This window comes from Dendropsophus ebraccatus, chromosome 4, assembly GCF_027789765.1.
Source record: "Dendropsophus ebraccatus isolate aDenEbr1 chromosome 4, aDenEbr1.pat, whole genome shotgun sequence".
NCBI classification, from domain to species: domain Eukaryota; kingdom Metazoa; phylum Chordata; class Amphibia; order Anura; family Hylidae; genus Dendropsophus; species Dendropsophus ebraccatus.
Genome location: NC_091457.1, coordinates 110,273,796 through 110,300,941, shown reverse-complemented (window position 1 = coordinate 110,300,941; position 27,146 = coordinate 110,273,796). Strand labels below are relative to the sequence as shown.

The window sequence follows — 27,146 nt, the reverse complement described above, 5'->3', positions numbered from 1 at the left end:
GCCGTCACTGTCACAGAGCCACCAGCACAAACTGCAGCCGCCCACGACCAGGGCTCATTCCACCAGCTCACTACAGCCGCAGTGTATGAAGCCTTAATTATCTCCAGGTAATGGATCTCTATCTAATGCTATTGTGTATGGGAGCCGGGCACGAGCCTGCGCAGTATCCAATGATAAAGCTGGACACAAGATCTAAGTCCCTGGCACAAATGGAGTGTGGGGGTGTAAGGGCTTTCTGCTGTACAATGAAAAGTTCTGAAACTTTCTAATATACTATGTGCCTCAACTTCTAAACATCTTTAAGATCTCTGCTTGCTGTCAGTGAACGCAATGTGTTATCATTTAGAGGCCGAAATTCTGTGCGGATTCAATACTTCTCATGGGGAAGGTTTGCTGCAATCCAGTCACTTATGTGAGAATAACTTTTTTTTAATATTGGAGCAAATTTTACCATGATGCTAAAAGAAGTCTCTCTGCTCTTATCAAAAGCTGAAGTTCATGGGGAGGTTCATCTGTCTGCTACTACAGCTTGGTTACTATATATGATACTACTGTGTGGGCTCTGTGGCTGATGTTATATGTATCACTGGTAATATTGTATAGGCCTCATGGATGATAATATGCTCATAATATTGTATCATGTTGTACTGGCCCTATGGCTGATAATTATCACTATATATGCCCGCTATCAATGGTACTACTCTATAGGGCCTAATGCTGGTACTATTGTATAGGCCGCACTGCTAATAATATACAGTAACTGTTATATGATATGGTCTCTTTTGCCGGAAATATTGTATGGCCCCTAATGGGGTCCTGTCTTGCCTCCTCCCAGCAAGCACATGGCCCCCAGCACCCTACAGGAGTCAGATATGAGGCACAATGAGTTAAGTGGGGGGAGGGCCCAAACCCCAGTGGGCACTTTATCACATGTGACAGTGGGTAGGGGGATTTACTGTATATAATAATGGACAATTATATCACAAGTGACTGCGTGGGGGTGCTCATACCCCAGTGGGCACCTATATCATAATGGACACCTGTAATGATACAGTGGGAAAGGGGCTTATATCATAATGGACACATGTGATGATACAGTGGGGAAGGGGCTTATATTATAATGGACACATGTGATGATACAGTGGGGAAGCGGGTTATATTATAATGGACACATGTGATGATACAGTGGGGAAGGGGGTTATATTATAATGGACACATGACATATTACAGTGGGGAAGGGGGTTATATTATAATGGACACATGACATATTACAGTGGGGAGGGGGATTATATCATAATGGACACACATGTGATGATACAGTGGGGAGGGGGGTTATTTTATAATGGACACACATGACATTACAGTGGGGAGGGGGGTTATATCATAACGGACACGTGATGTTACAGTGGGGAGGGGGATTATATCATAATGGACACACATGACATATTACAGTGGGGAGGGGGGTTATATTATAATGGACACACATGACATTACAGTGGGGAGGGGGATTATATCATAACGGACACATTACATATTACAGTGGGGAGGGGGATTATATCATAATGGACACATGACATATTACAGTGGGGAGGGGGATTATATCATAACGGACACACATGACATATTACAGTGGGGAGGGGGATTATATCATAACGGACACACATGACATATTACAGTGGGGAGGGGGATTATATCATAACGGACACATGACATATTATTACAGTGGGGAGGGGGGTTATATTAGAATGGACACATGACATATTACAGTGGGGAGGGGGCTTAAATTATAATGGACACACATGACATATTACAGTAACGAGGGGGGTAATATTATAATGGACACACATGACATATTACAGTGGGGAGGGGGATTATATCATAACGGACACATGACATATTATTACAGTGGGGACGGGGGTTATATTATAATGGACACGTGATGTTACAGTGGGGAGGGGGATTATATCATAATGGACACACATGACATATTACAGTGGGGAGGGGGGTTATATTATAATGGACACACATGACATATTACAGTGGGTAGGGGGGTTATATTATAATGGACACATGACATATTACAGTGGGGAGAGGGGTTATATTATAATGGACACACATGACATATTACAGTGGGGAGGGGGGTTATATTATAATGGACACACATGACATATTACAGTGGGTAGGGGGGTTATATTATAATGGACACACATGACATATTACATTGGGGAGGGGGGTTATATTATAACGGACACATGACATATTACAGTGGGGAGGGGGATTATATAATAATGGACACACATGACATATTACAGTGGGGAGGGGGATTATATCATAATGGACACACATGACATATTACAGTGGGGAGGGGGATTATATTATAATGGACACATGACATATTACAGTGGGGAGGGGGATTATATCATAATGGACACATGACATATTACAGTGGGGAGGGCTGTTATATTATAATGGACACACATGACATATTACAGTGGGGAGGGGGCTTATATTATAATGGACACATGACATATTACAGTGGGGAGGGGGATTATATCATAATGGACACACATGACATATTACAGTGGGGAGGGGGGTTATATTATAATGGACACATGACATATTACAGTGGGGAGGGGGATTATATTATAATGGACACATGACATATTACAGTAGGGAGGGGGATTATATCATAACAGACACATGACATATTATTACAGTGGGGAGGGGGATTATATTATAATGGACACATGACATATTACAGTGGGGAGGGGGATTATATCATAACAGACACATGACATATTATTACAGTGGGGAGGGGGCTTATATTAGAATGGACACGACATATTACAGTGGGGAGGGGGCTTAAATTATAATGGACACACATGACATATTACAGTGGGGAGGGAGGTAATATTATAATGGACACACATGACATATTACAGTGGGGAGGGGGCTTATATTATAATGGACACATGACATATTACAGTGGGGAGGGGGATTATATCATAACGGACACATGACATATTATTACAGTGGGGACGGGGGTTATATTATAATGGACACGTGATGTTACAGTGGGGAGGGGGATTATATCATAATGGACACACATGACATATTACAGTGGGGAGAGGGGTTATATTATAATGGACACACATGACATATTACAGTGGGGAGGGGGGTTATATTATAATGGACACACATGACATATTACAGTGGGGAGGGGGGTTATATTATAATGGACACACATGACATATTACAGTGGGGAGGGGGGTTATATTATAACGGACACATGACATATTACAGTGGGGAGGGGGATTATATAATAATGGACACACATGACATATTACAGTGGGGAGGGGGATTATATCATAATGGACACACATGACATATTACAGTGGGGAGGGGGATTATATTATAATGGACACATGACATATTACAGTGGGGAGGGGGATTATATCATAATGGACACACATGACATATTACAGTGGGGAGGGGGCTTATATTATAATGGACACATGACATATTACAGTGGGGAGGGGGATTATATCATAATGGACACATGACATATTACAGTGGGGAGGGGGATTATATCATAATGGACACACATGACATATTACAGTGGGGAGGGGGATTATATCATAATGGACACATGACATATTACAGTGGGGAGGGGGATTATATCATAATGGACACATGACATATTACAGTGGGGAGGGGGATTATATCATAATGGACACATGACATTACAGTGGGGAGGGGGATTATATCATAATGGACACACATGACATATTACAGTGGGGAGGGGGCTTATATTATAATGGACACACATGACATATTACAGTGGGGAGGGGGCTTATATTATAATGGACACACATGACATATTACAGTGGGGAGGGGGCTTATATTATAATGGACACATGACATTTTACAGTGGGGAGGGGGATTATATCATAATGGACACATGACATATTACAGTGGGGAGGGCTGTTATATTATAATGGACACACATGACATATTACAGTGGGGAGTGGGCTTATATCATAATGGACACACATGTGATGTTACAGTGGGGAGGGGGGTTATATTATAATGGACACATGACATTACAGTGGGGAGGGGGGTTATATTATAATGGACACATGACATATTACAGTGGGGAGGGGGCTTATATTATAATGGACACATGACATATTACAGTGGGGAGGGGGATTATATCATAATGGACACACATGACATATTACAGTGGGGAGGGGGATTATATAATAATGGACACACATGACATATTACAGTGGGGAGGGGGATTATATCATAATGGACACACATGACATATTACAGTGGGGAGGGGGATTATATCATAATGGACACACATGACATATTACAGTGGGGAGGGGGATTATATTATAATGGACACATGACATATTACAGTGGGGAGGGGGATTATATCATAATGGACACACATGACATATTACAGTGGGGAGGGGGCTTATATTATAATGGACACATGACATATTACAGTGGGGAGGGGGATTATATCATAATGGACACATGACATATTACAGTGGGGAGGGGGATTATATCATAATGGACACACATGACATATTACAGTGGGGAGGGGGATTATATTATAATGGACACATGACATATTACAGTGGGGAGGGGGATTATATCATAATGGACACATGACATATTACAGTGGGGAGGGCTGTTATATTATAATGGACACACATGACATATTACAGTGGGGAGGGGAATTATATCATAATGGACACACATGACATATTACAGTGGGGAGGGGGGTTATATTATAATGGACACACATGACATATTACAGTGGGGAGGGCTGTTATATTATAATGGACACACATGACATATTACAGTGGGGGGGGGGTTATATTATAACGGACACATGACATATTACAGTGGGGAGGGCTGTTATATTATAATGGACACATGACATATTACAGTGGGGAGGGGGCTTATATTATAATGGACACATGACATATTACAGTGGGGAGGGGGATTATATCATAATGGACACACATGACATATTACAGTGGGAGGGGGATTATATCATAATGGACACACATGACATATTACAGTGGGGAGGGGGCTTATATTATAATGGACACACATGACATATTACAGTGGGGAGGGGGCTTATATTATAATGGACACACATGACATATTACAGTGGGGAGGGGGCTTATATTATAATGGACACATGACATTTTACAGTGGGGAGGGGGATTATATCATAATGGACACACATGACATATTACAGTGGGGAGGGGGGTTATATTATAATGGACACACATGACATATTACAGTGGGGAGGGGGCTTATATTATAATGGACACATGACATATTACAGTGGGGAGGGGGCTTATATTATAATGGACACATGACATATTACAGTGGGGAGGGGGATTATATCATAATGGACACATGACATATTACAGTGGGGAGGGGGATTATATAATAATGGACACATGACATATTACAGTGGGGAGGGGGATTATATCATAATGGACACATGACATATTACAGTGGGGAGGGGGCTTATATTATAATGGACACATGACATATTACAGTGGGGAGGGGGCTTATATTATAATGGACACATGACATTTTACAGTGGGGAGGGGGATTATATCATAATGGACACACATGACATATTACAGTGGGTAATGGGCTTATATCATAATGGACACACATGTGATGTTACAGTGGGGAGGGGGGTTATATTATAATGGACACATGACATTACAGTGGGGAGGGGGGTTATATTATAATGGACACATGACATATTACAGTGGGGAGGGGGGTTATATTATAATGGACACACATGACATATTACAGTGGGGAGGGGGCTTATATTATAATGGACACATGACATATTACAGTGGGGAGGGGGATTATATCATAATGGACACATGACATATTACAGTGGGGAGGGGGATTATATAATAATGGACACATGACATATTACAGTGGGGAGGGGGGTTATATTATAATGGACACATGACATATTACAGTGGGGAGGGGGATTATATTATAATGGACACATGACATATTACAGTGGGGAGGGGGATTATATCATAATGGACACATGACATATTACAGTGGGGAGGGGGATTATATCATAATGGACACACATGACATATTACAGTGGGAGGGGGATTATATCATAATGGACACACATGACATATTACAGTGGGGAGGGGGCTTATATTATAATGGACACACATGACATATTACAGTGGGGAGGGGGCTTATATTATAATGGACACACATGACATATTACAGTGGGGAGGGGGCTTATATTATAATGGACACATGACATTTTACAGTGGGGAGGGGGATTATATCATAATGGACACACATGACATATTACAGTGGGGAGGGGGGTTATATTATAATGGACACACATGACATATTACAGTGGGGAGGGGGCTTATATTATAATGGACACATGACATATTACAGTGGGGAGGGGTCTTATATTATAATGGACACATGACATATTACAGTGAGGAGGGGGATTATATCATAATGGACACATGACATATTACAGTGGGGAGGGGGATTATATAATAATGGACACATGACATATTACAGTGGGGAGGGGGATTATATCATAATGGACACATGACATATTACAGTGGGGAGGGGGCTTATATTATAATGGACACATGACATATTACAGTGGGGAGGGGGCTTATATTATAATGGACACATGACATTTTACAGTGGGGAGGGGGATTATATCATAATGGACACACATGACATATTACAGTGGGTAATGGGCTTATATCATAATGGACACATGACATATTACAGTGGGGAGGGGGGTTATATTATAATGGACACATGACATTACAGTGGGGAGGGGGGTTATATTATAATGGACACATGACATATTACAGTGGGGAGGGGGGTTATATTATAATGGACACACATGACATATTACAGTGGGGAGGGGCTTATATTATAATGGACACATGACATATTACAGTGGGGAGGGGGATTATATCATAATGGACACATGACATATTACAGTGGGGAGGGGGATTATATAATAATGGACACATGACATATTACAGTGGGGAGGGGGGTTATATTATAATGGACACATGACATATTACAGTGGGGAGGGGGGTTATATTATAATGGACACACATGACATATTACAGTGGGGAGGGGGCTTATATTATAATGGACACATGACATATTACAGTGGGGAGGGGGCTTATATTATAATGGACACATGACATATTACAGTGGGGAGGGGGATTATATCATAATGGACACATGACATATTACAGTGGGGAGGGGGATTATATAATAATGGACACATGACATATTACAGTGGGGAGGGGGATTATATCATAATGGACACATGACATATTACAGTGGGGAGGGGGCTTATATTATAATGGACACATGACATATTACAGTGGGGAGGGGGCTTATATTATAATGGACACATGACATTTTACAGTGGGGTGGGGGATTATATCATAATGGACACACATGACATATTACAGTGGGTAATGGGCTTATATCATAATGGACACACATGTGATGTTACAGTGGGGAGGGGGGTTATATTATAATGGACACATGACATTACAGTGGGGAGGGGGGTTATATTATAATGGACACATGACATATTACAGTGGGGAGGGGGGTTATATTATAATGGACACACATGACATATTACAGTGGGGAGGGGGCTTATATTATAATGGACACATGACATATTACAGTGGGGAGGGGGATTATATCATAATGGACACATGACATATTACAGTGGGGAGGGGGATTATATAATAATGGACACATGACATATTACAGTGGGGAGGGGGGTTATATTATAATGGACACATGACATATTACAGTGGGGAGGGGGATTATATTATAATGGACACATGACATATTACAGTGGGGAGGGGGATTATATCATAATGGACACATGACATATTACAGTGGGGAGGGGGATTATATCATAATGGACACACATGACATATTACAGTGGGAGGGGGATTATATCATAATGGACACACATGACATATTACAGTGGGGAGGGGGCTTATATTATAATGGACACACATGACATATTACAGTGGGGAGGGGGCTTATATTATAATGGACACACATGACATATTACAGTGGGGAGGGGGCTTATATTATAATGGACACATGACATTTTACAGTGGGGAGGGGGATTATATCATAATGGACACACATGACATATTACAGTGGGGAGGGGGGTTATATTATAATGGACACACATGACATATTACAGTGGGGAGGGGGCTTATATTATAATGGACACATGACATATTACAGTGGGGAGGGGTCTTATATTATAATGGACACATGACATATTACAGTGGGGAGGGGGATTATATCATAATGGACACATGACATATTACAGTGGGGAGGGGGATTATATAATAATGGACACATGACATATTACAGTGGGGAGGGGGATTATATCATAATGGACACATGACATATTACAGTGGGGAGGGGGCTTATATTATAATGGACACATGACATATTACAGTGGGGAGGGGGCTTATATTATAATGGACACATGACATTATACAGTGGGGAGGGGGATTATATCATAATGGACACACATGACATATTACAGTGGGTAATGGGCTTATATCATAATGGACACATGACATATTACAGTGGGGAGGGGGGTTATATTATAATGGACACATGACATTACAGTGGGGAGGGGGGTTATATTATAATGGACACATGACATATTACAGTGGGGAGGGGGGTTATATTATAATGGACACACATGACATATTACAGTGGGGAGGGGGCTTATATTATAATGGACACATGACATATTACAGTGGGGAGGGGGATTATATCATAATGGACACATGACATATTACAGTGGGGAGGGGGATTATATAATAATGGACACATGACATATTACAGTGGGGAGGGGGGTTATATTATAATGGACACATGACATATTACAGTGGGGAGGGGGGTTATATTATAATGGACACACATGACATATTACAGTGGGGAGGGGGCTTATATTATAATGGACACATGACATATTACAGTGGGGAGGGGGCTTATATTATAATGGACACACATGACATATTACAGTGGGGAGGGGGATTATATCATAATGGACACATGACATATTACAGTGGGGAGGGGGGTTATATTATAATGGACACATGACATATTACAGTGGGGAGGGGGATTATATCATAATGGACACATGACATATTACAGTGGGGAGGGCTGTTATTTTATAATGGACACATGACATATTACAGTGGGGAGGGGGGTTATATTATAATGGACACACATGACATATTACAGTGGGGAGGGGGGTTATATTATAATGGACACATGACATATTACAGTGGGGAGGGGAATTATATCATAATGGACACATGACATTACAGTGGGGAGGGGGGTTATATAATAATGGACACACATGACATATTACAGTGGGGAGGGGGGTTATATCATAATGGACACACATGACATTACAGTGGGGAGGGGGCTTATATCATGGTATAGGGCAGTGCCCACCATCCCTCTGCAGACAGCAGGGAGCACATGTATCCTATATAACATAGGACAATGCTATAGTATAGGAGGGCTCTGGTGCAGGGCATGGCTTATAGCACACCCATATATGTGTACGATACTCTCACAGGTTTGGGGGTGCCCTCAGCCCTGTACCCCCCGTGCCCAGCATCACTGCCCCCCACGTTCCTGCTCTGAGCCCCCGGACACAGCTCCAGCCCCGCCGGCCGCGGTCAGTGAGCGCCTCCTGCAGGCGGATCCCGGCAGTGCACCTCCTCCCCGGGATCCTCCTCCCCCTCCCGTGTAATGTGGGGCCCGGGACCCTGCTCGGGTAGCGCCCCTAAACTCGGCCATCCGAGGGGGCACAAATGCAACCGCCCCCCACCCAGGCATACCCAGGAGGCAGGTCGGTGGGTACACCAGGTAGGGATAACATGGCAGCCTCACCCCCCTGCTCCTCCCCATAACACAAAGCGCCACGTGGCCCCCAACATGCCCCGTCCAGGGCTCCCGGCCGTGCAGCTTCTCCCCCAGGTCACAGCAGGAGCAGGAATACAAGTGCTGAGCTCCTAACAATGGCCGGAGAGCCCCCCGGCTGCTGTAATGGCAGGTTCCGCCCACTAGTGGGCGCTGATATAACCAGGTCCTGTATCCTATACCATCAGAGGCACTGGGGGAGGGGAGTGTATGACATGGTGCCATTCACCTAGTCTGGCTCCTGCCCCCAGTATGCCCTCTATCAGATGTGTTGGGATGGCTACTCTGGTTACAATCCCAGTAACACCTTAGCTGTTTCCATTCCCTGACTGCTAGCTGAGATCTTGTTGAGGAGCCCTGTTCTGTGTATAGAGTGCTGCTCTCTCAGGCAGTCATCTGTATGAGAGCAGTCATTGGCTCCCAACCTCCCCATCCTATGTGTTTCCATGCGGCGTGTAGCGCAGGCTATAGGGAGGCCCTGGCTTATAAACAGGTGCAGTTGTATTTATATCCCTGACCTCATGTTAGGAGCTACTTTAGGACTGGACACTGACATCTTGATCTGGGACACTAGTGTAGGGCGGCTGCCTATGTCAGCAGAGGAGTCCTGGCTGATATTTCCATTGGTGCCACCATGTAGACATAGTCTAGTGTAATTCATTGTCTGAGATCATTCACAAAAGCAGCCAGGCATCTCATTTTATCAGGGATAAATGCGTCAGTCACTATATACCAGCAGTAACATATGTAAGGTGGTCGGTGCATTTCCAAAAATACTTCCAACCCTTTCACCCAAATTTAACTATCAATGGCAGGGCCATAACATGGGCAATCCTGGTGCTCCGGAACCATTCACTGAATATACTATGTGCCCCCTGTAGCTCATTTCTATTAGGGCATCAAGTAGGCGGCATAGGGTCTGGGAGGAAAAGTTCATGTAAATGTAAAAATTCCTTGAGTGCTAATTCCATTGGCGAAAGTAGAAAGTTACACAGAAAAAAAAATGTTTTCAGTTCAACTGGTGTCAGAAAGTTATACAGATTTGTAAATATATTAAAAATGTTCTGTCTTCCAGTACTTATCAGCTGCTGTATGGCCTACAGGAAGTGGTGTTTTCTTTCCAGTCTGACACAGTGCTCTCTGCTGCCACCTCTGTCCATGTCAGGAACTGTACAGAGCAGGAAAGGTTTTGTATGGGGATTTGCTACTGCTCTGGACAGTTCCTGTCACTGACAGAGATGGCAGCAGAGAGCATCAATGTTAGGCTGCATGCAGCAGATGATAGGTACTGGAAGTTTTTTTGAAGTTTAGCTGTGGTGTCCCCTGATTGCTTAAAGGTTTTACCCATGACTGACTGGAAGGCGCAGGCACATGCTCTTTGTGCCTCCTGAATTCTTTCATAAATGTAAATAATTTTAAATATATAAACGTCTTATACCAATGTAATGCATATTATTATTATTTATTCATAAATTATTCTACTCTGCATCATCACCCAAAGGTCATAAATGGTACTGCAGTTAAAAAAATAGTTTTTTTTGTTGTCCTTGTTTTTTGTTTTTGTGTGTCAGCTTTTTTAAAGACAAAAGTAAATATAAATAGCATTATCTCTGCAGAGTGACAGGTCGCCGTGTCCAGCCAGGTCACCATGAAGGGTGAGGATACCCGGCAGAGGAGGAAGGAAGGCCGTGCCAAGAATGGAGAACGTTCCAAACACAGAGCAAAGAACAAAGGCAAGCAGAATGAGAACCGAAGCACCCACAAGGAGATCGTGGAAGAGGAGGTGCCACTCATTCCAGAAAAGCGTCCTCCACCAGAGAAAAAGGCTCCCATGCCCAGACCAGGAGATGAGTCCTCTATTTCCATTGGTCTGCAGGTGTTGTTCCCATATCTGGCAGCAGGGCTGGGCATGGTGCTAGCCGGCATGGTTCTGGATATGGTGCAGGTAGGAGAAGAAAAACACTGATGTTTTAAATGTTTTTGCCTGTGGTCTCCAGCTTTTTTGATGCCTCTGATTAATAATATTGGTGCCGGACAATTGTGCTCAGCCCATTGTATTCCTGTAGGCTATACCATGTGCTGCCACTGCTGTGATGAGAAAATCCTCAGCCAGATAGAGCAGAGACCTCTAAACATCACAGATACATGCTCATTGAGTTCCAAGTTCCAGTCAGGAGGTGGATTTAAAGGGGTTATTCAGCGAAAATATTTTTCTTTCAAAATAACTGGTGTCAGAAAGTTATATAGATTTGTAATTTACTTCTATCAAAAAATCTCAAGTCTTCCCAAACCTATCAGCTACTATATGTCGTGCAGGAAATGTTTTATTTTCAGTCTGACACACTGCTCTCTGCTGACATCTCTGGCCCAGACAGGAACTATGAGGGAAATTTATCAAACATGGTGTAAAGTGAAACTGGCTCAACTGCCCCTAGCAACCAATCAGATTCCTGCTTTCATTTTCCAAAGAGTCTGTGAGGAATGAAAGGTGGAATCTGATTGGTTTGCTAGGGGAAACTGAGCCAGTTTCACTTTACACCATGCTTGATAAATCTCCCTTTTTGTCTTGGTTTTCTATGAATCCCCATAGAAAACCTCTCCTGCTCTGGACAGTTTCTGCCTTGGCCAGAGATGTCAGCAGAGAACACTGTGTCAGACTGAAAATAAAATATTTCCTGCAGGACATACAGCAGCTGATAAGTATGGGAAGACTTGAGATTTTTAATAGAAGTAAATTACAAATCTGTATAACTTTCTGACACCAGTTGATTTGAAAGAAAAAGATTTTCGCTTTCCTTTTAAGGAACTTCTTTTTTTTCAATAGTAGGGGTAGTTTTATAGTAATTAGGGGTATAATAGTAATAGGAGCAGGTGAGGTTGGATGTTTTAATTTTGAGCCCCCACTCATGAAAGTCTATAGTTTAGGTCTAAAATTTATGTTAGGTGTCCATTAATTCTGTTTGGCACAGAGAACAGGTCACCCTACTCTCTGTTATCAGATAAGACTTGGCGGACAGTGTGTGCTCATGCCTCCCACTTGTCAGCTTAGCAAAGTCGACACATAGCTGGTTATAATGGGAAAACAGGCGTAATGAGATAACTGGCTGCATTATACGGATGAGCTTGGCCTGGAGAGCGAATGGAGGAGATGGATCCTGTGCCCTGACTGCTTCTTTCTCCTGCTTGCTGCCTTCCTTGTCTCCTGTCTGCAGGAAATGGGCTTCATAGGTCTGCTAAAGAGTCTGTCTCAAGTCATACATGAGGAGTGAGGGCCCTGCTTGCAAGAGCTTACAGACTATGACAAATAGTCACCATCACCAGAAAAGACTCCTTTACTTTGGGTCATCAATAAGATAACTTATTGGACCTAATAAATGTGACCCTCAAATTGCCAGTCAAGAAGCCAAAAGACATAAATCCATTTATTTGGTTCCCTAAAACAGACAAATCACCACATTGCGGTCACATAACCGAAACCACGCCCCCCCATGCGGTCATTACTAGCTTTGCAGTGTTGCCGGGATTGATTGGCAGCATTGCCTGACTGCCGTACCCAGAGTGCATATCATTTTTGCTTTAATAGACAAAGAAAAATTCAAAAACAGCCAAATCATTCTGGATGATAATGCTCTAGATCCGTGCGTAGAGTCCTATCTGCTGTGTCACTGTACTAGTATCATTAATCAGCTTTCGCAGTCACAGTGTTAGGATCTGTAGAGGTTTTGTACACATTGTAATAATAGGTTAATAAAGAGGCTTTATCTTCATTGTTAAATCCCTCCAAAAATTGGTGCTGTTTAAATAGAATATACCTTGTCTTATAATATATAGAACTATTTGGCATAGATGAACACAGTGAGTCCACCAGCAGAATAATGACTGCAGCTCTGGAGTATAAACCAGGCACTCAGGTTTAATAGAAGATAAGTGATATATATACTGTATATATACAGTGATATATACAGAATGTAACTCAGGATCTGTACAGCAGAGTGAATGTGATGTGTGTATAAGGTGTCCATGCCTTAGTAAGTGTCAGATCAGTGGGAATCTTATCGCTGGGCCCACATTGATCACAAGAATGGGGATCCCAAGTGCCTCTGCTTGTTTATAGTGGCATGTACATATTCACATACTATAGCACTGTCAAAGATAGCTGAGATTGAACGGATTGAATAGAGCAACAGTACTCAATTTATTTCAACAGAGGAATCTAGGACCTATGTTCTTGTGATTGGTGTGGATCCCAGCAATGGATCCCCCGTGATCAGACACCTAGCTGCAGTGGCCATAGACAGAGGGAGAGACTAAGCTAAAAGGAAGGAGCTTGCTTCGTCCCCATTGCAGTGAAGGAGCTTGTTGCATATGACAGAGCATTTTTTTTTACTCCTTTTGGATTAAGATATGAGAAAAAACATGAACAAGGAAGAAGCAATCAAAGGTATGCCTCCTTAGGAGCTAGATGAGTTTATAAGCTCTTAGTATTGAGCAATATTCCATAATGCTGGGTGAATGGCCTGTAAATAGGACTGATACCTCATAAAAAATCTTATCAAAATGATAAAATCTGAATTACATATTATTATATGTAACAGGGTACAGATAATACATTGATGGAGTTTTCCATTGATAGAGGAGTTGTATTATTATAACAGGGATCCCATAGGATGCAATCTGCATGGTGTCCACCTCTAGTATACACACTGCCCCTATATTTCCTCAATGACCATAGAACTTACTGGGGGGGCATGCAGAGGTGAAGCCTGACATATCATCCATGAGGTGCTCCCCTATGTACTTTATCACTTATATTTCCTTGTATTAGTCTCCAGGTATTCAGTTTCCAATCAGAATACTAGGAATCATCTTTCCAGTTGTGCCCTTGGCCTTTTACTTAAAAACCATGTTAAGCCCAACGATGCATTACCTGAGCTCTGACTAGAGACACCATCCAGATGCTAATATATAGCTATACTGGACTCCAGAGACTATTTTTTTCCCATTAAAATAAATGCACCCTTTTTTTCTTTATACATATATTTCCATTGAGTGGGAGCAGTAAGGGGCAAAACAGGCCCCTCTGCTGCCACCAAAGTTTGTGTTGGAAACTGCAGGGCTATCTAAGCTGGGCTATCTAAACCAGTGCTTCTCAATTCCACTCCTCAGGCCTCACCAACAGGTCATGTTTATGTTTTGAGAATATCCCATACAAAGATCACCTGTGATAATACCTGATGCACTGAGTATAATTATATCACCTGTGAAATACTAAGGAAATCCTCAAAACATGACCTGTTGGTGAGGCCTGAGGACTGGAATTGAGAAGCACTGATCTAAACCCTGCAATTTCCGAACCCTGTTCTGACCAAGCACCACTATATACAGCTATATAGCTATAGCTATACAGATCAGAGTCCTATCCCCACACCCCTTTGTATTGTGTTTTCTTATATAGAGTACCCGGGGGAGGAGTACATCATCAAGTAAGGAACTGCCATCACATGACTCCAAAATGTGATGGCCAGTCCGGGTGCCATCTTGTTGGAAGAGAACAGCAAAGAAGGAAACAGGTCTTCATCTAACAACCTTGTTTAATTGTTGTTCTTAATGTTCGCTCACATCTTGGATCCAAAATTGGATCCCTACCAGCCTAATGGTTTTCTTTTTCTATGGGTGTTTCCTTACTTCTGGGACCTATGGCATATATGCACAGTGTACATGAGCAGTTGAGCAGGGTATGACAGCCTTGTGATTTTCTTCATGCTGCCGGGCTTAGACTTTCTGACCTGTACTCTGCATCCCTAAGGTCATAACCAGTGAAGGCAGCTTATACCTGTCTCTATAGTTCAACCGAGGAGGCAGCTTATACCTGGCAGGTTGTACCGGTCTCCCCAGTCTGCCCTAGACACAGCAACCCGTGGAGGTAGGGTATATCTGTCACTAGAGTGTCAATTCTTGGCAAAGGGGATCAGTATTCACATATAAGAGATATATTCTTGTACATAGGAGCCGTATTATAGGAGTTATATTCTCCTTATTCTATTTTAATTTACTAATTAAAATCACCTGGGTGGGAGTGCTGGACCAAGGCAAAAAAAGGAGACATAGTAGTTATATTCTTGTATATAGGAGCAGTATTATAGTAGTTATATTCTTGTACATAGGGGGCAGTGTTATAGTAGTTATATTCTTATACATAGGGGGCAGTATTATAGTAGTTATATTCTTGTACATAGGAGGCTGTATTATAGTAGTTATATTCTTGTACATAGGGGGCAGTGTTATAGTAGTTATATTCTTATACATAGGGGGCAGTATTATAGTAGTTATATTCTTGTACATAGGAGGCTGTATTATAGTAGTTATATTCTTGTACATAGGGGACAGTATTATAGTAGTTATATTCTTGTACATAGGGAGCAGTATTATAGTAGTTATATTCTTGTATATAGGAGCAGTATTATAGTAGTTATATGCACAAGCCAAAAAGACAGAAATGGCTGACACGAAAGCGTATTCAGCTACATTTAAAACCAACATCAGAAGTTAGTATATAATTTGGCCAGACCTTATTGCCTCATGTACCACGTGCAGGTCTTCTGATACACATGAGTCCCTAACCAAAAAACATCACTGTGCCGGTCAGCGACCACAATCCCCGCTAAACGTATTCTTCCATTCTACCTGCAGAGGAATGGAGAGAGGTAAGAGCTTGTTCACACTTGTGTTGCTTGGCATCCACTTTTTCCACCGGTGGCGCCTGTGGGGTCTGGGGGGGCCCTTTAGGGTCTGGTCCTGTGCCAATGGGGTTGCAGGGCCATTCCGTGGCCCCCCTTCTCTGCTTGCGCACGTTTTGTGGGGATTGTGGTCGCTGACCGGCACAGTGATGTTTTTTGGTTAGGGACTCATGTGCATCAGAAGACCTGCACGTGGTACATGAGGCAATATGGTTAGGCCAAATTATATTCTAACTTCTGATGTTGGTTTTAAAAATGTAGCTAAATAAGCTTTCGTGTCAGCCATGGGTGCGATGTGCAGCCTTTTCTGTCTTTTTGGCTTGTGCATATATTATAGTAGTTATATTCTTTCATATAGGGGGTAGTTTTATAGTAGTTATATTCTTGTACATAGGAGGCTGTATTATAGTAGTTATATTCTTGTACATAGGGGACAGTATTATAGTAGTTATATTCTTTCATATAGGGGGTAGTATTATAGTAGTTATATTCTTGTACATAGGGGGCAGTATTATAGTAGTTATATTCTTGGACATAGGAGGCAGTATTATAGTAGTTATATTCTTGTATATAGAAGGCAGTATTATAGTAGTTATGTTCTTGTACAAAGGGGACAATATTAGCGTAGCTATATTCTTATGCATAGACAGTATTATAGGTGTAACATTCTTATATATAGGGAGGAGTACTTGTAATAGGTATACTCTTTGAGGTAAGGGGTGATATCCTATTTGTTATATTATTGTACATAGAAGGTGGTATTAGAGAATACATATATGGGTTATATTATAATATATCATTTCTTTTATATAGCTAGCGCTATTATAATAATTACATCTTTTATTGTTGGCACTAGTTTATGTGCACAGATCTGCTCTCTTTTCTATTTTATGACCCTGCCCCAGTATACAGTATTCAGTCTAAGTTCAGCTACCTTGGAGAAAGTTACGGCCAGGATCTTTATCTAACTTCTCATAAACTAGTGACAAAAAAGTGATGACGTCTGATAAGAATCTCTGGCTGATGATTGGCTGCTCCCGGGGAACGCAGTCCACAGATGCCGTACTAAAACTCTCCAGGCATTACCTTGTGACATCTCCATTTCAAGAAAGTGACTTTCTTATCCGCTTCACTTTTTGTATTCTTTGTAAAAGCTTCTTATTCTCACTAACTTAAGGAGAGAAGTGTGCTGACATTCCACTGATAGACGGAAGGCGTGGAGCAAGATGGTCTCTACGTGAGAGAATCCTGGATCTTGTGCTGGAGAGATATGCAGACTGTGTATAGAGCTAGCCCATTGCACATGTATATTATCAGAGATAACCACATGGTTTATTGTTAAGACTTTCATTGCCCAAGGACCTGTAGTCCTTGCAGCTTGTCAGTCTAGTTTTTTTTCTTTTCTTACTTTCATGACATTTGTAGTTCAAAAGCACAGGAGAAAGCAGCGTGAGAATCTTTGTTCCTTACTTTAGACTGTTAGTGGCAAAGATTTATTTCTGTAGAGAAAATTATAAGATTCTTATTACTTTACAAATTCACTTTATGGCCTTTTATCCTTTTGGAATTACTGACAAGAGGTTCTGAATTAATCTGAAGACTGGACCATGCACATCAAACCAGGTCAACTACCGGCCTCAAAGCTCCTATGCGTCATTAGCCCCTAATGGACTTATAATGGGTTAAGACCTATTCTAGAAACCAGGCTCGAACAAGCCTAAAAGTGACGACTGTCTTCAAACTTTTTGGAATAATTTACTTGGTTGTCAATAGATGGAATTCTGTCCCAGCTCTTTGGAAGATCCTGGAGGCTCCTCGATTTCAAACAATTTTGGCAATCCCTGGCCTAAAGCAAAAAAATGGTGATTACTCATCTGGAATTGGAATTCTGCTATTATGGGAATAAGTTGAGGGGATTCAAATGCAAGCTGTCAAGATTTCCACATGGGTTTTTCCCAGAGACGTTCTTCTCCATTGCTGCCCAAGTGCTGCTGCCCTTCCTGATGGCCGGGTTGGGTATGGTGGCAGCTGGACTACTGATGGATATCTTTCAAGTATGTACTCCCCAAGGGGCCTTATTCATATTTTTTAGGCTTACCGTCCTAACCAGGTTCTAGGACTCATTAACTAGGGCACTTCTATTCTTTATAGCAGGTCATAAAGAATAACTAAATAACCCAACAAGGCTGCAGATAAATTGTATTTAAAGTTTGTTTTTAAAGCAAGTTATAAACATAGGAGTTTTTTTGGCCCTTGTTTAGACTTTGGCAGTATCCCAGGTTTCCTACCTTGTGTAACATTAACACACCGTTTATGCAATGTAGGATTGGAATCTTTCTCCCTTCAATAACTCTCAGCAACTTGTTCTGCTGAACCTGAAATCATAGTGAGCTTATAAAGGGACAGCAAAGGGTGCCTTTACACATAGAGATTTATCTGACAGATTAGCCAAAGCCAGGAACAGACTATAAACAGAAAACAGGTCATAAAGGAAAAATGAAGATTTCTTCTCTTTTCAAATCCATTCCTTGAAGCTTTGGCTTCAAAAATCTGTGAGATAAATCTCTATGTGTAAAGGCACCCTCACCCTCTGGTCATGTCATTCTACACGTGATTTGACAATTACAGTTAGGAAAGCTGGGTGATAATGCTAATGACCCAGATTTCTACACTGATGTGTATGTGCACACTACAGAATCCCGACGGAAAACCTGTCGCGTATTTACGCAGCTTGCACCTGCTCGCGGACTCTGGCGGCCACCCCAATTTACACCTGTGCCATACACTGCGGAATCTGTGACAGGTTTTCCATCGGGATTCTGTAGTGTGTACATACCCTAACCCTATACTGAAACCCACAATAGAAAATCTGCACCAAACTGTGAATTAGACAAATGAAACTTTAGACTATCTACTGAGTTTCTGCTATTAATTAGTTGGCTTACATTTATGCCAAAGCAGTGTATCAAGATTTTGGTGCATTTTTAGCACACTGACTAATGTAACCATGCCCACCTTCAGCAATGTCATGTCTATTTTCTGGTAGGTCACTCCCCACGCCAAACAAGGTTTAAATGTGTCTAATGCTGGTTTAACGCATTAGAACAAGGAGTGGATTCAAATGGGATGGAAATATGAAGGGAGGACATGTACTTCTCTTTCCTGTTAGATCCACTTCTGGTTTTAACACAAAAACTGCAATAGCAGTTTGTTTTTTTGTTTTTTTTTTAATCTTCCTTGTGTGAAACCAGCATAAAAATAATGGGAAAATTTGCCACATGTGACCCCACGCTAAGGGTATGTGTACACTATGGAATTCGCGCAGACCCTGCAAGCAGATTCTGTCGCACAGCCTCCGTTCGATGTTCCGCCCATCCCATAGACTCAATGATCTTTGCCGGCTAATTCCTCCATCTGCCCAAAGAATTGACAGTCTCTGCACATATTATGCAGTGAGCACATACCCTTAGGGTAGAAAAAATAAGCGATGATATTTAGTTAATTGCAATGATTTGGATTCTGTTGTTTTACAATCACAATGAATAGACTTGGGAAGGTTCTCCTGCAGGGTAGATAATGTGTGTAATGGATGGTAGAAAGTCATGTCCCTGCAGGCGGTGTATGGGATTGTCTGCTGGTCAGGTAACTAGAATGATGAGCCTCATAAGCAAGAGGACATAATAGTTAAAATTCCACTTTACAGCTGAAATTCATAGGAATAGCCTGTAGGTCTTCGGCCCTTTACATGAGATCAATATTAGTGCCCCCAGCCTGGCCAGTTTGAATTGCAAATGTTCTAGATGGGTGCTCATTTACAGACAGGCACTGGCTATCTATTATGGCCCTTAGTCTTATGGCCCTTAGTCTAATCTAAGGGCCTTAGATTAGAAAGTCACACACCATGGAAAAGACAGCAGTTTTTATTGGACGGCATTTAATGACCATTATTTTAAAACAACTGCGGTTATTATATGAATAACGCATAATATGGGTTATCATAAGGTATAAACTACTGGAATTATGAGTGGTATCAACATGACCAATCTTTTTGTATATTTGTTGTATTCACCTATGATGTCCAAATGTATAATTCATATCCTTTAAGAAGGGACACAAGTTCCTCAACTGCTAGAAATAGTAAAATCTTCCCTGATGGAAGTACAGCCCAGAAGAAGTCATTTTGCTCTACTTTGAACCTCACTTTTTCTTACTTTCTTTCTTTTACCCTCCTTTGTTCCAGCACTGGGATGTCTTCAAGACCATCACAGAGGTCTTTATTCTGGTTCCAGCATTGGTGGGTCTCAAGGGGAACTTGGAGATGACATTGGCCTCTCGGCTCTCCACAGCTGTAAGTTTTTGTCTGAGTTTCACAATGGCACCTTTCCATTTGATGTCATGTGCACTCACTTAATTTATCCTGTTCATAGGCAAACACAGGACAGTTAGACGACCCCAGCGAGCGATGGAAGATGGCGATCAGTAATTTGGCTTTAATCCAGGTTTGTCTTAGTACTTGCCTCCATTGGTTAGATATTGGTTTGCAAACTACAAAACTTATGGACAACCATGATGACTTCTGCTCTGTAATCGTTATGTCAATGCTGTCTCTTGTAAGTTTCAGAATAATATATCAGACAGAATGTGTCTGCTCCAAATTCATCATGCAGCCTCACATTAGGCCCCGTTCACACAACGGAATCGGTACAGAGATTCCGCGCGGAAATCCCCCACTCGGACTCGGCGCAGAATCCTGGCCTAAATGTGTTTGAATGGGAGGGCTTGCGTGCCTCCGCTCTCTGCGCCTGTCCATATAAAGAATTGACATGTCAATATATGGGTAAATACTGTATATGGGTATTTACATGTAGTGATGGGATCCCCCAACAGCTTAAATGTACCCTATTGGCTCCATTAGGTTGGTTGAATTTTTACCCTTTGTGGGAGATTAGCTCTGTAGAGCAGGGCAGACCGCAGGATTGGCAGTCAGAGACAGGGACACAAACTTGTATAAAACAGAGATTCTCCTGTTTGTTTATTGAAACCAAAAGAAATTCAGCCTTACATACAGGCACAAAGTAAAATAAATCCTGCTCGTCTGAGCTCTAACTAACACAGCAAATCCTAGCTATACAGGTGACTTGCTACCAGTCACCCAACATAAAACAACATCAGTTGGTATAATACCAGTGTGGCTCAAAGTCCCAGCAGAAGCTTTAGCAGCCCTGACCCTCTCCACAGCCAGGAGAGACCTCCATGCACAGCCACAGCTCGAACACTCTGTGCCTCCACTTATGAGACCTGTGATCAGTGGCCTCCAGCACCTGGGCTGACTTGGCCAGATAGAAAAACCTGGACTGGCCAGAAAGGGAATGACAGGCCCTTTTTCAGCAACTAAAAACAGTCCCATAGCAAGTAGTTTGCTATGGGTTTTAACTTTCCTGGATTCCTCCATATTTCACCCAGCTTTCCCTGGATGAGGTATGGACTTTCTGGAACCTAGTGTTCACATATGACAGGTACCTCGGGGAGATATAGCGATTCCCAACCACAATCCCTGTCACTGTCTCACACCTTCTAATCCTTTTTATGGCTGCTGCTCATCTTTTGTGTGCAGCTAAAATCTTTAAAGTGATACTGTCACTCCTCATTAGGGCCAGGTCACACGGAGTAAAACTGTCAGTTCTTCCGAGCAGAGAGGCGCGGAGAGAGGAGGCGCTCAAGCCCTCCCATAGACTGCCTGTATAACATGGAAGCTGGCGGGATTCCTCCTGATTTACTCAGTGTGAACTGACCCTTACTCTATGGGTACTATTACACGGAACGATAATTGGCCCCATCCGGCTGATTATCGTGCAGTGTAATAAACACAACGATCAGCCGATGATCGTTGTAATCGGCTGATCAGTAATATAGGTTCAGACCTATAATTGTCGGCCACCGACCGCGCACCGCTACGTGTAATAATGGTGCTTCCGGCGGCTAACGATTTCCAAAAGAATACATTACCTATCCATGGTCCAGGGCTCCTCCTGCTCCTCTTCTCCCCGGATCCCGCGCGCTGCAGCTTCAGAGCCTCCTGACTTAGCTGACGGCCGCTCAGCCAATCACAGGCTGGGACCGCCGCGGCCAGTGATTGGCTGAGTGGCCTGTCAGCTGAGACAGGCCGTGGCTGGGTCCTTCCCGGAGGGATATCTGGCTAGTCCTGTGTTTCGAGAGTTTCAGTGAGGCTCCACAGGCTCTTCTTTTGCATATTCATGTTTCCCAGGGGGAAATGCACCTAGGATTTCACTACATTGAGCGCTTTCACTAGCAGCCGGCAGTGTTATCTTTTGGCTGTTCTGTTTCTCTTTTGTATAACACTTGTCTGTGTCTTTTTTCTGCTCTAAAATTGCTTAATTTCATCGGTGGACAGTGTCACCTAGGCGGGGCTTCAAGACAGTTGGGCCCTCTATCCTATATGGACAGTGTCACCTAGGCGGGGCTTCATGACAGTTGGGCCCCCTGTCTCCAGACGGTGCAAACTGCTGTGAAGCCCCGCCTAGGTGACACTGTCCACTGATTAAATTAAACGAGAGTAAGGGGGGGGGGGGGGGGTGACAGTATCATTTTAAAAGCGGTGTCTTTTTGTGCTTGTATGTCCACATGACTAAAGTGCATTGTAGTCCTCTCACCACCAGGTGGAATCATGTAGATGGGATAGCCATGTACACAGGGCCTTATACAACATAATTCTGTGTTCCAGGTTCAGGCCACAGTCGTTGGCCTATTGGCTGCTGTTGCTGCTGTTATCTTGGGCGCTTTATCTAAAGGTTATGTGGAACTGGACCAGGCTGCTGTCCTCTGTGCCAGTAGCGTGACCACAGCATTCATCGCTGCCCTGTCCTTGGGTAAGACCCTTGCTCACTTCTGTCCTAATCACTGTTGGCTTGATGGCGCTTTTTCATTTTGCCTTGCACTTCTGTCCATTAGGTCTGGTGATGGTTGGGGTCATCATTGCATCCAGGAAGCTGGGCATTAACCCTGATAACGTGGCTACTCCTATCGCAGCCAGCCTGGGGGACCTCATCACTCTGTCATTGCTTGCAGGAATCAGCAGTTCCTTGTACAGCTACATAGGTATGAGACAGGGACATTAGACTGATAGATGTGGACATGGAGCTGGGTTGGTGCTTGCAGTCTAATTGTAAATCCTTGTTTGCCCCTTCTAGATGTTCAGTACCTTTCTCCATCAATTTGTGTCGTGTTCATCATTATGATCCCATTGTGGGTGGCCATAGCCAAACAAAGCCCATCTATTGCTGAAGTTCTGAAGTCCGGATGGCAACCAGTTATTGTGGCCATGTCTATTAGCAGGTAATGGAAACTGGTGAAGAAATCGCCACAGTGCAAATGGTGGAGGTCACCTGTCCTCTTTAAGCTAAAGTCTACAGCCATGCCATGAATGCTGGCTATGTAGGGTACAAGGTAGCCATTGAAAACAATCGAAGAAAAGAAGCCTTTACTTTACTGATATCGAAGTATTCTAGTTTGTGGTAGTAAGACAACCCCTCCCGCCAGTTTAGCTACTGAAATGGGTACCTGCTCTGTGACCTCCTTTAATTGTGGTGAAGTGGGGTCAGTATCTTAAGGCATTCAATGATTGTGTATTTAAAGGGATCTGTGTATGGGTGGAGTCTGATTTTTTTCTGTTATTTATTTTTATTTCCAATGTTTCTTGTGATCTTTTATAGTATCGGTGGACTTATCTTAGACAAGACAGTTACAGACCCCAAATTCGAGGGCATGGCGGTTTTCACACCTGTTATAAACGGTACATTAACTCTGTTTTGACTTTGAATGAGAACATTTTATTTAGCATAAATATTTACCTATTTTCCCATTTGTGGCTCACAGGGGTTGCTGGGAATCTGGTGGCTATTCAGGCAAGTCGGATCTCTACATTCCTCCATTTCTGGAGCATGCCTGGGGTCTTACCATACAAAATGAGACAACACTGGCCAAACCCTTTCACAACATTCTTCTCCTCAGGTAGGAGGCTACAGACCACAAAAACATTTATAAAAATGTGCACTGGAGTAAGCTCCTCTGACATGAAGGGGACTCTCAGTATATTATACTTTGCATTCGTTTTTTTTGCTCTACCATCTACATTTGTCTCTTGCCATTTCATTTTGCAGGTGTTAATTCAAAATCAGCCAGAGTGTTATTTCTGCTGGTGGTGCCAGGACATCTTGTCTTCCTGTACACCATCCACTTACTGCAGGGAGGTCACACCTCACTCACTGCAATGTTTATCACCTTCTACCTGGTTGCAGCCCTCTTACAGGTAAGGAGCAGAGGAGTGTCTGTACATAGAGGCGGTCTCTCTGTCACTGGAAACCTGAATATTTAGGTTGTGAACAGACCAGCTTTTACCCACAATATGCACATGGTATATATTTGCATTGTCATGTTATAATATGGAGGTAAAGGCTATTAAAACCAATGTTTTAAGTCAGTGTAAACTATATTAGCACTATTGTTTAACTATAAGAATTTTAAAGTGGCCATACACGATCAGCTACATCTGCTGCCTGTCCTCCCCTTACACAGGAACGTTTGGCATGGCGCAGCGAGACCCCTATAACCACTGACATCATTGGTTAGTGGTTCGTTCTTGACCACAGGTTTTCAACTCAGGCCCTCCAGCTGTTACAAAACTACAATTCCCATCATGCCTGGCTGTTCAGGCATAATGGGAATTGTAGTTTTGCAACAGCAGAAGGACCTTAGTTTGACGCCTCTGTTCTAGTCAGCCCTGCATACCTTAGATTGATGGCCAAATCTGCCGTGAGTTGCGGGTTCAGCCGACTGAAGTCTAAAAAGTGTATGAGAGCTATAGGCTGCAGTCACATGTCTTGTAAAATTGTCAGTTTAGGACAATTTTAGGAACCATTAAAGTGAATGCAGCCATTCACACGATCCGTGCCGCAATCCACACCGTGAAAAAATAGTGCGGGATTGCAGCACGGAAGCCAACCTTTCCCCCGCGCCGCCTTATGCATTATGCACTCCTCTCATCTCTGCTGCCGGGCGGCGCGGGGGGGGGGGGGGGAGTTTGGCTTCTGTGCCGTAATCCTGCACTAGGACATGTCCTATTTTTTTTGCGGTGCGGATTGCGGCACAGAAGCCAAATCCCCCCCCCCCCCGCACCGCCCGGCAGCAGAGATGACAGGAGTGCATAATGCACACTCCTGTCATTGCATCTGACTACTTACCTACTCCCCCGTTCCGGGCGGCTTACTTATTCAATAGAAGTGGCCAGGACTAGGCTGCCTTCTTCTCCTGGCAGTGTAGTCCAGGCCAGGGGGGGAGATCCGTGCAAGGTGGCGAGGTGGCTGCACTGATAGGGAATCCACGCCGTGATCCTCCTCCGGATCGCGCCACATGTGAATGAGGCCTTAGTTTGTGTTTCTCCTGTTGACGCTTGGCAAGCTCATGAATTAAACTATACTTTTAAGAGCTCCCCCATCCCCTTTAGAAAACTGCATTACAAGGCTGTGTTCACACAATGTAGTTATGCCATGTTTTTGTCACTTGTTTTCTTCAACAAGGCCACACCCCAAACAAACAAAAAAAAAAAAAAAAAAAATGGTCAAGACTGAAAGGTACACTTTATTTACATCCAATGGTAAGATTTGTTACAAAAGAAAACTGAGGCAGTGGAAGGAGTTAAATGGAGTTACTGAACCACAAAGTATAGAGAACATAGGCTACTTTAGACTGATTGATTTTTTTTTTTCTCTATTGCAGGTCTGCATTTTATTGTACATAGCTGACCTCATTGTGCGCTTCATGTGGAGAAGAGGCCTGGACCCAGACAACTTTTCCATCCCATACCTCACTGCTCTTGGTGACCTGCTGGGCACTGGATTCCTCGCTATCTGTTTCCGGCTCGTCTGGCTCCTTGCTAGCACAGAGTCAGACCTGGGAAACTGAATAGACTGATCCCAATTTTTTTTTTTAAATATTGTTTTGTTTTTTCTTGCTACAAAACTTGCACTTGAAAGGAACAATAGAAGAATACATGTTTTCTACCAGCTATGACACCAAACAGACTATTTATCCACTCAGTGGATTTGATTATATTTATCATCAGTGATGGAAATCACAAGCACAACAGCTAATGTTTAGGGAAAATCTCCAGTTATTTTTATTTATATAGAAATCAGATGCTGTTTCTTTACAATAAAACCTTTTGCTCTGATTGAGTTTGTGTGAGGTTGAGAATCTATTAGGAATGGGTGCAGCTTAAACTATAGAGTTACCCTCTTACATAAACCATACATTTCATACTCACATCAGTGG

General features: G+C 42.7%; 1 protein-coding gene across 5 annotated transcripts; it reads left to right on the top strand.

The window, feature by feature from the left end:
• SLC41A3 (solute carrier family 41 member 3) lies at window positions 1-26,800 on the top strand. Of its 5 annotated transcripts, none has more exons than XM_069966719.1 (11): window positions 1-107; window positions 11,679-12,007; window positions 21,040-21,147; window positions 21,227-21,298; window positions 23,542-23,686; window positions 23,769-23,915; window positions 24,008-24,152; window positions 24,530-24,609; window positions 24,693-24,827; window positions 24,977-25,125; window positions 26,592-26,800. In XM_069966719.1, the coding sequence occupies exons 2-11, from the start codon at window positions 11,711-11,713 to the stop codon at window positions 26,775-26,777; spliced, it is 1,464 nt and encodes a 487-aa protein (XP_069822820.1). In that variant the 5' UTR covers window positions 1-107; window positions 11,679-11,710; the 3' UTR covers window positions 26,778-26,800. The 5 variants fall into 5 exon arrangements, with proteins under 5 accessions (XP_069822820.1, XP_069822824.1, XP_069822821.1 ...); XM_069966723.1 differs by lacking the exon at window positions 1-107 and adding an exon at window positions 9,855-9,995; XM_069966720.1 differs by lacking the exon at window positions 1-107 and adding an exon at window positions 9,855-10,008.
• Window positions 26,801-27,146: the final 346 nt, after the last annotated feature.

Excerpts from the sequence above, each read along its gene's own strand:
- SLC41A3 (XM_069966719.1), top strand. The coding sequence starts at position 11,711 with ATGAAGGGTGAGGATACCCGGCAGAGGAGGAAGGAAGGCCGTGCCAAG. Across the intron at positions 12,008-21,039 it reads TGGTTCTGGATATGGTGCAG|CACTGGGATGTCTTCAAGAC; the intron begins GTAGGAGAAGAA and ends CCTTTGTTCCAG. Across the intron at positions 24,828-24,976 it reads CACAACATTCTTCTCCTCAG|GTGTTAATTCAAAATCAGCC; the intron begins GTAGGAGGCTAC and ends TTCATTTTGCAG.